Consider the following 12,884-nt stretch of genomic DNA (forward strand, 5'->3'; position numbering starts at 1 on the left):
ACTGAACATCAATACAGTTGTAAAACACAGAAAGCCTGCCTGCCTACACATGGACAAACATACTTATCACAAGACACAGAAGGCAAACTCCCAATCAGGCATACATACCTGTCCTCTCATATTTGGGGCAATGAGAATAGTGGACCAGATGGTTGAGTAGATGCCAAAGAACACCAGCCAGGTCAGCATGCTCCCCCAGACAGCCAGATGACTGAACTGCAGAGGAAAACAGTCACTCACAGGGCTTCTCGGCTGGCCGGGCAGATTCACCTGAACTCCACCTGCTACAGAATCCCTGCGTCCTAGCTACCTCTCCTTATGGAAAGATTCTCATCACTCATAGCTTACTGGGGAGGTCAATCTTCCAAATTCCCTTGTCTCAGAATTTTTAACAATGACTTCAAGTAATGAGTGTCCCCAAAGTACTCTGAAGATGAACATGCTTTTGCTGTCATGGGTGGCCTTCCTCTAAAATTTATCCCATAGTGACAGCGGGACCCTCTCAGTTCATGGCAAGTGTTTGCTCCATCCTAAGGCTGTATACCACAAGGCTGTATACACCAATCTGGTAAGAGAGTGGCTGAATGGACAATCAATAAGATGTTTTTATTGACCATTTTGGGACTTCAATTGTTTTGTTCATTTTGCAAAGACTTTGCTTTTTTTTAATCTGAAATGGATATTGCCTCTTAACAGTGTTTCTTTAAGCATCTGCTGAGTTGTTCATTTTTCCTCCCTCATCCTCTTAATATCATGATCCTTGACTTCTTTCTTTCTTCCACAACTCGCAATCTAATCCCTGTGCAAGTTCTGTTAGCTTTTAAAAAGATAAAATAAATCTAGACTCTGACCACTTCTCACTGCTTTCTCCTCTAATATCCCAGGCTAAAGACATCATTACATTTAACCTGGATTAACTGCCACTGTCTCTTAGGGCAGGGGGCCCCAACCCACAACACAGGCCACAGACTGGTACCAGACCATGGCCTGTTAGGAACCAGGCCACACAACAGGAAGTCCACAATAAGTGAGCAAGCAACGCTACATCTGTATTTACAGTCATTCCCTATCACTGGCATTCCCACCTGAAGCTCTGCCTCCTGTCAGATCAGCAGCAGCATTAGATTCTCACAGGAGCATGAACCCTATTGAGAACTGTGCATGCAAAGGACCCAAGTTGATTGCTCCTTCTGAAAATCTAATGCCTGACGATCTCTCACTGTCTCCCATTACCCCCAGATGGTATTGTCTAGTTGCAGGAAAACAAGCTCAGGACTCCCACTGATTCTGTATTATGGCGAGTCATATAATTATTTTCTTATATATTGCAATGTAATATATAATAGAAATAAAATGCATAATAAATGTAATGTTCTTGGATCATCCTGAAACCAGTCCTAGGAGACTCATGGAAGTCCCCTTGTCCATGGAATAATTGTCTTCCATGAAACTACTCCCTGGTGGCAAAAAAGTTGGGGACCGCTATCTTAGGAGATTACCTATTCCACATTGACTTATCACCTCATACTCATTTTTTTTTAGCAGAGCATTTAAACATCAGGCAGGTCATGACACTTCATGAGAGACAAACATAAAGATTTAGTTATAATCTTTAAGTGCTAGAATAACAAAAATGTCTAAAATAGGAGACTGCTGAAATAAATGATAGAACATCTATAAAACTTAATACTCTTTAGTCATAAACAATAATTTTGTTGAATTATATTTAAAGGCATAGAAATTGTGTCTAATGTTTTTTGATAACAAAGCCTTGTGTTCTGTAATGCATCATCTTATTTAAAAATACACACAAACACAGACACAGAACAATGTCTGGAAGGATCCCCAGCAAAGCATTAGTAGTTACTGTCTCTTGATGATAAAATTATGGAAATTAAATTTTTTTAGTCTTTCTTCATTTTCTATATATTTGTGTATGTATATGGTTTTCGTTTTTACAATGAGGTTTTACATTTGAAATGAGATGACTGTTGTTAGCTTAGAGGTGTACTAAGTGCCAAGCAAATAAATCACCAAGAGAATTTGGATTGCAAATTTGCTCCAGTAAAGATCAATCCACAATTTTCACATATCAAATTTGAAATAAGATAGCCAAATGTTGTTTATTGTTTCCCCTTGGCTTAGAAATAAATCATAGCATGAAAATGTCTATACTGAATAGAGAAACAATTCTAGACAAAACTTACTTTAGTCTAAGCTGTAGTCTCAAAACCAGCTTTCTGACAATCAGTAACAAGAACACACTGTGGAAAAACAGAAGAGTTTGAAAAAACATTCTCAGAGAGTTATTTCCACTTTCCGTGAGAAATCCCATGTCTCCACTCCAGATCTGCTTTCTCCAAGGCAGCTCAAGTTTGAAAATATAGCCATCTCAGCAGCTAATTCTCTAGGGGTTGTTTTTAGGGAACATACAGGCAGATTCACTTCCAGAAGAGCTCTCAATCTAGTGATGGACCCTCTCATAAATAGTAGAGAAAGACTTTCTCTTAGCTTGGATGATTTGGGAGACATCACCTTTCTGAGTGTTGTTCTCCTTTGCAGGTAGATGTGAAATGGTCATTTGAAGAATGGGGAAATCTGCTAATCACTGTCAAGAAACTTTGACTTTATATAACCTTCAAAAACAATAATGTAAGCACTTCGTAACCATTCAGGCCTTTAAAGGAGCTATCAAATACATTTAAAATAAGGAATAATAAAAGAAAGGTCTTATATAAAAGGTTTAGAGAAGTACAAGCCACACATGAGCTGTTTAAGAATGGCTCAGTAAGTAGAGATAAACTTACTGTGTAAACAATATTTTCAACAAACAAATAGGCGGTGGAATGACCACTGGTCAACACAGTATCCGAAAAAGAAAGAGGCTACTATTAACTTCCTAGATCCTGAGCATGGCCACCTATTTTATTCAGAATATTAAACATGGAACGTCTATAAACTCACAGGGGCATTTCAAAATCCCATGCTCTGTGATTCTAATGCCTAATTCTGTTTCTAGCGCTAAAGTTTTTCATCTTATAGTCTCTGTAAATGAAGCAAACAAAGTCACGCTTTCAACAAAACGAACAACCAAACACTTGATTTGCATTGGAATTTACATTTGTATGAAGATTAAAATTTCTCTTTATTCAGTTTTTTTATGAGAAAGGAATAAGAAATTATTAACCTATTTTGATAAAATGCCAACATTGAACCTTTTTCCAAGTGTTCATTTATGACTCATCTTTAAATTTTTGCTAAATTTGAATTATGGATCAATAGAAAGATAACTATATGAATATAAAATCAATTTATAATGGCTGGGTTCTGAAATAATTTGGGGGGATATTTACTACTCATGTTCTTATTTCCAACTATGTGAGCTTCTGGAATATATCAGTTGGAGGAATGCAAGCAATCCAATGAGAGATGTTTAGAAAATACAGGAAGGATTTTGAAGCTTCAGTTTTCCTGTCTTTTCTTGTTTTTTCTTTTGAAGGATGTCTATGACAATGTATATGACCACCACTAAGGCATAACTCTAGTAGAGTTGTCTAATCATGTCAACTAGACCTGCACGGAGAAGTCTGATTTTTATCCTGAGGGGTCAAAGCCTATTTTTAAGATAAGCTACAGTAGCTTTGTATGACACAGCCAACCACCTTTTATTCTTTTTTATTTTTTCAACTTTTATTTTAAATTTGGGGGTACAAGTGCAGGTTTGTTACAAAGATATATTGTGTAATGTTAACGCTGGAGTACAAAAAAAAAATCCACCATCCAGGTAGTGAGCATAGCACACATTGGTAGTTTTTTAACCCTTTTCTCCCTCCCTCTCTTCTCATGTTCCCCAGTGTCTATTGTTCCCATCTATATGTTTATGTGTACTCAATTTTAGTTCCCACTTATAAGTGAGAACATGTGGTATTTAGTTTTATTCTTTTTTATACTCAGTCCAGATTTGTGGCTCACAGGCTCAGTTGATGGAGATTTTTGTGTTCAAATTTCAAACCAGTAGCTGCTATACACACATATCTGGGCCTGTCAATTTTCCCATTTGCTTGTTGAAGAATCCCACTCTTATGAAAGAATCAAGATCTGTTTATTTTCCTAAAACAGTGTAATGATGGAATCATAAGTAGAATTGGGTAATCATGGTTCTCTGAATCCAGCTCCTGGGCACATACTTTCTCCTGTTTCTCGACAGTTAAGTTTGTGGATAAGGGATTAATCATAAAAGCAATATCATGGGCTGCGCTACACAGACGGTCTGCTGCTGGGTAATGAAAGAGTTACACTAGGAGAACAGGGAGAGATGTGGCCACCGATTTAAAAAGGAACAATCCCGAATCTTAGGGAAGAGGTGGAAAATAGAGCCTGGAGCTTAGGCAGGACTTTATTAAAAGGGAAGGAAAGGAGCAAGTTAAAAAAAGAATGGACAAGCTAAGCTAACCCCAAGAAGGCAGCAAATCAATGTATTAGCAAATAGCTATTCAAAACTGTAGGAGTTTACTTTTTAGTAACCGGACTTAAGATTGTTTTTACTAACAAGTGCAACACTATTTTTTTTTTTTCTTTTTTAGTTTTCTGTCTCTCTTTTTTTTGTCCTTTTTATAATGGAAAATTTCAAACATATACAAAATGGAAAGAATAGTACAACAAACCCCCAGGTATCCATAACCCAACAATAACAATTGTAAGCATTTGGTTACTCATGTTTCTTTACCACCCCCCTCAACCTCCTCCCTATCCTCCCAGGTTCCCATTGAATTATATATCATTTAATTCATAAATAATTCTCTATATTTAATTACAGTTCAGTGAATTTCCACAAAGTGAACAGGCTCATATAAACCTCACCTGCATCGGGAAATAGAAATTACAAACACCCAGAGTTCCCTCTGTAGTACTCTCTTAGACCTTTCCTTACTCTTTCCCAAAAGAGTAGCTACCATCACCTAGTGTGAACTTTGCATATATGGATTCACAGAATATGTGTATTTTTTGGTTTGGCTTCATTTACCTAACACTGTTGGTAAGATTTATCTATGTTGTTGCATATAGCCATAGTTTATTTATTTTCATTGCTCTATAGTATTTTATTGTAAGAATACACTACAATTTAGTCATCCATTCTACCATTGATGCACAACTGGGTTGTTCCCATCTCTTGACTATTACAACAAATGCTCCTATGAACATTCTTATACATGTCTTTTAGTACACACTTGTATTAATTTCTGTTAGGTAAATAACAAGTATGGAATTGCTGGGTCTTAAAATATGTATATATTAACTTCATTAAATGCTGCCTAAGATTTTTTCGAAGTGGTTGTGCTATTTTACCTTCACCAGTTCTAGTTGCTCCATATCCTTGCCATCACTTGTCATTGTCTGTATTTTTTATTTTGACCAGACTGGTCTGTGTGTCATGGTATACCATTGTCACTTTAAGTTGCATGCCCTTGATGAACACATTTTCTTTCTTTTTTTTTTTTTTATTATACTTTAGGTTTTAGGGTACATGTGCACAATGTGCAGGTTTGTTACATATGTATCCATGTGCCATATTGATTTCCTGCACCCATTAACTCGTCATTTAGCATTAGGTATACCTCCTAATGCTGTCCCTCCCCCATCCCCCCACCCCACAACAGTCCCTGGAGTGTGATGTTCCCCTTCCTGTGTCCATGAGTTCTCATTGGATGAACACATTTTCTGATGCTTATTTGGCTCTTTGAATATATTCTGTAACTGATTTGTAGGAGATTTTTATATATCCTGGATATAAGTTTTTTATTGGACATAAACATTGCAGATATCTCCTCCCACTTTAACTTGCCTTTTCTTTCTCTTAATCATGACTTTGTTAATCAAAGTTCTTAATTTTAATGTAGTCCAATTTATCAGACATTTTCTGTATAGTTCATCCTTATTTAGTCTTGCTCAAGAAATTTTTGTCTACTCAAATGTCATAAAGATATTCTCTTATGTTATAGAAGCTTTTTAAAAATTTTTAAACTTTCACATTTAGCTTTATGACCCACCTATGATTGACTTTTGTTTATGGTGTAAGACAGGGGTCAAATTATTTTATTCCCCCATATTGATATCCAAATGATTTACTACCATTTATTGGAAAGATTATTGTTTCCTCATTGCACTGCAGTTTCACCTTTGTCATAAATCAGGTGATGGTATAAATATGAGTTTGTTTCTGGTTTCTCTATTTGTATGTCCTTCTACTAATACCATTTTATTTTACTTGTAATAAAGATTGAAACACCTGATGATATACATTCTTGAGCTCTGTTCTTCTTCAGAACTTTCTTGGTCCTTCTTGGCCTTTTAAGTTTTCAAATAAATTTAAAATTAGCTTGTCAATTTTCAAATTACCTGATAGGATTTTGAATAGGATTGCATTCAACCACAATTTAATAAGTGGAAATGACTTGCTTACAATGTAGAATCTTTCTATTCATAAGCATTTTGTATCTTTTTATGTATACAATATTTATATCCTTTTTTATAAAAAATTTTACTTTAAGTTCTGGGATACATGTGCAGAATGTGCAGGTTAGTTACATAGGTATACATGTGCCATGATGGTTTGCTGCACCTATCAACCCGTCATCTGGCTTTTAAGCCCCACATGCATTAGGTATTTGTCATAATCCTCTCCTTCCCCTTCCCCTCCAACCCCTGTCAAGCCACGGTGCATGATGTTCCCCTCACTGTGTCCATATGTTCTCATTGTTCACCTCCCATTTATGAGTGAGAACATACAGTGTTTGGTTTTCTGTTTCTGTGTTAGTTTGCTGAGAATGATGGCTTTCAGTTTCATCCATGTCCCTGCAAAAGACATGAACTCATTCTTTTTTATGGCTGCGTAGTATTCCATGGTGTGCACTGATTTGTACACATACAAGTTAGAACTCAGGATTAAGATCACTCAAAACCACACAATTACATGGAAATTGAACAACCTGCTCCTGAACGACTGCTGGGTAAATAATGAAATTAAGGCAGAGATAACGAAGTTCTTTCAAACCAATGAGAACAAAGAGACAACATACCAGAATCTCTCGGACACAGCTAAAGCATGTTAAGAGGGAAATTTACAGCACTAAATGCATACAACAGAAAGTGAGAAAGATCTAAATTCAACACCCTAACATCACAATTAAAAGAACTAGAGAAGCAAGAGCAAACAAATTCAAAAGCTAGCAGAAGACAAGAGATAACTAAGATCAGAGTAGAACTGAAAGAGATAGAGACACAAAAAACCCTTCAAAAAATCAATGAATCCAGGAGCTGGCTTTTCTGAAAAGATTAACAAAATAGATGGACCACTAGCTAGACTAATAAAGAAGAAAAGAGAGAAGAATCAAATAGACACAATAAAAATGAAAAAGGGGTATCATCACTGATCCCACAGAAATACAAACTACCATCAGAGAATACTATAAACACCTCTATGCAAATAAACTAGAAAATATAGAAGAAATGGATGAATTCCTGGACACATATACCCTCCCATGACAAAACCAGGAAGAAGTCGAATCTCTGAATTAGACTCATAACGAGTTCTGAAATACAGCCAGTATCTAATAGCCTACCAACCAAAAAACAGCCCAGGACCAGGCGGATTCATAGCCGAATTCTACTGGAGGTATAAAGAGGAGCTGGTACCATTCCTTTTGAAACTATTCCAAACAATAGAAAAAGAGGGACTCCTCCCTAACTCATTTTATGAGGCCAGCATCATCCTGATACCAAAGCCTGGCAGAGACACTACAAAAAAAGAAAATTTCAGGCCAGTATCCCTGATGAACATCGATGTGAAAAACCTCAATCAAAGACTAGCAAAACAAATCCAGCAGCACATCCAAAAGCTTATCCACCACGTGCAATACTTTTTTTAAAGGCATGCTTTAATAAAGAAACACTTCCATTTAGTTAGGAGACTATCTCTTTGAGTCTAACATAGATTATGGCCTTAAAATGAATAAGATTCTTCTATTATATTCTCAATAAACATTTACTTACAGCCTATTTTATGCTGGGTACTATTATGGGAACTGGAGAGAGAAGGTCTGTCTTTATGCAGCTTGCAGTGTAGTGACAGAGATAGAACATACATTCATAAACAGTTCCACACTAAAATGATGGGTGTAATATGTGCTTTGAAGAAATATATTAGCCAAGTGTGGTGGTGCTCACCTGTGGTCCCAGCTACTTGGGAGGCTGAGGCAGGAGGACTGCTTCAGCCCCAGAGTTTGAGGCTGCAGTGATCCATGATTGTGCCACTGCACTCCAACCTTGGTGACAGAGTTAGACCTTGTCTAAATAAAAAAAGCATAATAATACAAAGAAACATAAGGTAGGGTAATCACATTCAGGGTGACAGGGACTGCTACTTTAGATAGGGAGCTCTGGAACAATGTTTTTGAGGAGGTGACACTTGAGTAGGTCAGAATGGTATGACGGAGTGAGTTAAGTGAATGTCTAGAGGGCAGAGAGAAGAGACACTATGCAGAGTCTGAATACAGACAGCACTTGATAAGCTCAAAGATCACTGCAAAGACCAGTCAGACTGCAGGCACTGGGAGGAGGAAAGGAGAATGTATACAGTCCAAGGAGCAGATAAACACAGACCATAGTAAAGAGCTTGGATTTCTTTGTTAATTGTGATAGGTAACCACCAAGGATTCAGAGCTGGGAATGAAATGGTATAAGGTATGTTCTTATAGGAATAGTCCAGCTTTTATGGGAGAATAAATCATAGATTACCATAAATAGAATAATAATAAATGTAAAATCAGCTTAGAAATGATTATATCTGCCCAGGGGTTGATAATGGTGGTGTTAAAACTGTGAGGTCCAATATGATGGCCACCAGCTGCATTTAGTTGTTTACATTTACATTAATTAAAATGCCATAAAAATTATTCCTCCCAGGGGCTCGGGAGGAAAGGGTGAATGGGGCGTCATTGCTTAATGAGTACAGAGTTTCAGTTTGGGGTGATAAAAAATTTTTGGAAATACATAGTTGTGATGATTGCACAACATTCTGAATGTAATAATGCTTCTGAATTTTATGTTTAAAATGGTTAAAATGGCAAAGCTTATTACATGTGCTTTTACTACAATAAAACATTATAACATTAATCATAGGACCAAAACTTTAAAACCATTGTTTTTAATTGTATAAATTTAAGGAGTACAAGTGCAATTTTGTTACATGGGTACATTGGGTAGGGGTGAAGTCTGGGTTTTTAGTGTGCTTATAACTGGAACAATGTACACTGTATCCAGTGTACACAATTTCTCATCACCCTTCCCCTTCCCACCCTCTCACCCTTCTGAGTTTCCAGTGTCTTATCATCTTACACTCTATGTTCATGTGTACATATTATGTATTTCCCATTTTTAAGTGAGAACATGCAGTATTTGATTTTATGTTTCTGAGTTGCAAAACTATAAAACTCTTAGGATAAAAAACAGCAATAAATCTTTATGGCCTTGGGTTTGGCAAGAATTTCTTAGATATGGCACCAAAAGCACAGTGATAAAAGAAAATGAACTGGGCTTCATCAAAATTAGAAACATTTATCCTTCAAAGGACATAACAAAGAAAATAAAAGGAAAACCAGAAAAGTGGAGAAAATGTTTGCAAATTATATATTTGATTAGAAATCTGTATCTAAAATTCACAAAGAACTTTTACAACTCAACAGTAAAAAGAAAAAAACCATAAAGTAGGCAAAACATTTAAATAGACATTTTTGTAAAGAAGATATAAAAGTGTCCAATAGGTGCGTGAAGAAAAGCCTAACGTCACTAGCCATCAAGAAAATACAAAATCAAAACCACAAGGAGACATCACTTAACACCCAATACTGTATCTATAATAAAAAAGGACAAATAATAAAAAGTGTTGGTATGTACAGAAATTACATCTTTCATACATTGCCAGTTGGAAAGTAAAATAGTGCACGCTTTGGAAAACTGTGAGGTGGTTGCTGAAAAGGTTATGCATAGGTAGCTTATGGCCTAGCAATTCCACTCCTAGGTACATACCCAAGAAAAATGAAACTTACGAATGAAACATACAAAAGCTTGTACCTAAATGTTATACCAGCATTATCATAATTATTCACAATAGCCTAAAACAATACATAGCATTTTTCATTATTCACAGTAGCCTGTTCATAACCCAAATGTCCATCAACTGTGAATTGGCAAGCAAAATGTGTTGTATCAATATAATATAAACTTATTAAGCAATAAACATTAATGAAGTGCTGATACAGGCTACAGAATGCACCTTGAAAACCCTATAATAAATGAAGAAGCCAGATACCAAAGGTCACATATTGTGTGATTCTATCTCTATTAAATGTCCAGAAATGTTCACATCTATAGAGACAAAAAGAAGAGCGAAGGTTTCCAGAGCTGCTTGGGGGGAAATAGAAAGTGACTGCTAATGAATATAGGGTTTCTTTTAGGGGTGATAAAAATGTTCTATAATGCATTGTGGTAATGGTTGTAAAATTCTGTGAATATGTTTTAAAAAACCATAGAATTGTACACTTTAAATAGATCAATTGTATATGTTGTATCTCAAAGCTATTATTAAAAATTTGGTTCTTCAGTCACTTTAAATATGCAATAGCCACATGTGGCTAGTGGCTATTGCATTGAACAGCACAGATACAGCACATTTTTATCCTCACAGAAAGTTCTTTCTGAAAATGCAGGGCCAGAGTGTCTATGATGGAGATGGTAAGAAGTGATAGAAGTTGAAATCATTTTGAAGATGGAAACGTGTGCCTTGGCTTTCCACTTGCATTTGCCCTAAGGGAGCCTACAGAAAACTTTGGTTGGATGAAAAACTTAGAAGTTGTGAGAGACTAAGCTGAAAATCAAATTTTGCAGTTATGGTTTAACAAGTTTTTGAGTTTTCTTCTAATACCAATATTTCCAATGCTGGTTGATTCTTGGACTAAAACAAAATAACATACAAAGCATTTATGTAAAAGGACAATGTGTTTCATATTTAATGGATGTACACATAATAAACAAAATTATTACATATTATAAGACATTCTATGTTGAAAAAATATCTTATATAAGCACTTATATATGACCGGCACATTTTTAAGCACCTTACATATATTAGCACCTTTAATACTTTAACAACTATTTGAAACAATGTAATTAAGTGCATATTCCAGATGAGGTGCAGAAAAGAGAAGTCAAATATGCCCAAGGTCACACAGTTAGTAAAAAACAAAACAAAACAAAAAAAAAAACTGTAAATTTTATAAACGAGTATTATATTCATGAGCTGGGTTAGAAAAATAGACTCCAAAGACTAAAAAAGGCAACTTCAGAGGAAAAAAAATAATTAGACTAAGAAGTGCTCATTTGAAAAACTGACATCTAATAGAAAATTTGTAGGAGAGAATTGTGGTGGGCAGAAAAGCAGATTCAGATGCCAAAAATTCTGTACCACGTAAGAAAATATATAAAGTGAACAATTTAACGAAGTAGCAGGAGCCCCTTGAGAATTGACCTTTTATTAAAGTAGATGTGGCCATTTCATTAGTCCATAGTTTCTTCATCTTGGCCCTGTGGACACTTCAGGTCAGATAATTATTTATTTCGGGGCCGTTTTGTGCATTGCAGACTGTTCGTCAGCGTCCCTAGCCTTTACCCGCTAGATTCCAGTGTCACCCATCCTAGTTGTGACAACCAAAAATATCTCCAGACATCGCTAAATGTCCCCCAGGGGCAAAAATCAAGTGGCTGAGACCACTTTCCTGGGAAAAAGCTGGGGTTGGAGCTGCCACGGGGGGAGGTGTGGGGGCCTAGGAGGCTCTGCCTGGACCTTCTGGGTGTCCTCCTGCGACCTCAGGTTCCTCACCTGTCTCAGAGGACCGATGTGCTATGGCAGGGTTGTTTGGAGGATTAAGCCAGATAGTCCCAGTAAAGCCCCATTAGCCCCCCTTGGCCTCTGGATTTTTTTAAATTATTTTTCTGGCTTTCCTAGGAAACTTTCCGGAATGTGTCCAGGTGTTGAAGCGGAAAGGTTGGACACCCTCCCTTGGCGTTGCGGTTCCTTCCAGACCCCCCCCTTCTTAGGTTCTTTTCAAGCGTACGCCCGGCAACATGTGCTCTACCCAAGAGCGCTTCACAGATCTTCCTGTGGGTCTAAAACCAGAACGCTTTCTTCCCTGACCCCTGCCCTCATATCACCCCAACCCCAAGTCTTTTGGCAGAGCCGGCTACAGACTTGAGTGTCAGTTTAATGCTTGTTCCCTAAGGTCTCCCCAGGGCTCTTGGGTTCGGTTTCAGATGCGCCCCTCTGCGCCTGTGCCGGCGCTGTGAGCGCCCTCCCCCCCGCCCCGTGCGCCTGCGCCGGCGCTGGCGCTGTGCCTTTGCGAGGGCGGAACTGCGTTCTCCTCAGCACAGACCCGGAGAGCATCGCGAGGGCGGAGCTGAGTTCTCCTCTGCACAGACTTCGGAGGTACAGCGAAAGCGGAGCAGTGTTCTCCTTAGCACAGACCCGGGGCGGGCGGGCCGGCGGCACCGCGAGGGCGGAGCTGTGCTCTGCTCAGCACAGACCCTGGGGACACCGCGAAGGCAGAGCAGCGTTCTCCTCAGCACAGACCTTGGGGGCACTGCCTGGCTTTGGGACAACTCGGGGCCGCATCAATGGTGAGTAAAATCCTTCCTGTTTGCAGCCCTGAACAATCAGGGTCAGAGACCAGTTAGAAGGCTTCAGTGTGGAAAGCGGGAAACCAAAAGCCCCTCTGAATCCTGCCCACCGAGGTTCTCCCCAGCCAAGGCGAGGCGGCCACAGTGCGAGATCCACA

The 12,884-nt window shown here is 37.9% G+C and overlaps 1 protein-coding gene across 1 annotated transcript in view; it reads left to right on the forward strand.

The window, feature by feature from the left end:
* The window catches only part of LOC129462995 (uncharacterized), a 76,831-nt gene that overhangs the window by 38,098 nt on the left and 25,849 nt on the right, over positions 1-12,884 (forward strand). Inside the window, exons 3-4 of the mRNA XM_063617051.1 lie at positions 487-568; positions 12,333-12,726. Coding sequence (XP_063473121.1) covers positions 487-568; positions 12,333-12,726 — 476 coding nt within the window. The remainder of the gene's footprint in view (positions 1-486; positions 569-12,332; positions 12,727-12,884) is intronic.

Source organism: Symphalangus syndactylus, chromosome 14 (assembly GCF_028878055.3).
Source record: "Symphalangus syndactylus isolate Jambi chromosome 14, NHGRI_mSymSyn1-v2.1_pri, whole genome shotgun sequence".
Lineage (NCBI taxonomy): Eukaryota > Metazoa > Chordata > Mammalia > Primates > Hylobatidae > Symphalangus > Symphalangus syndactylus.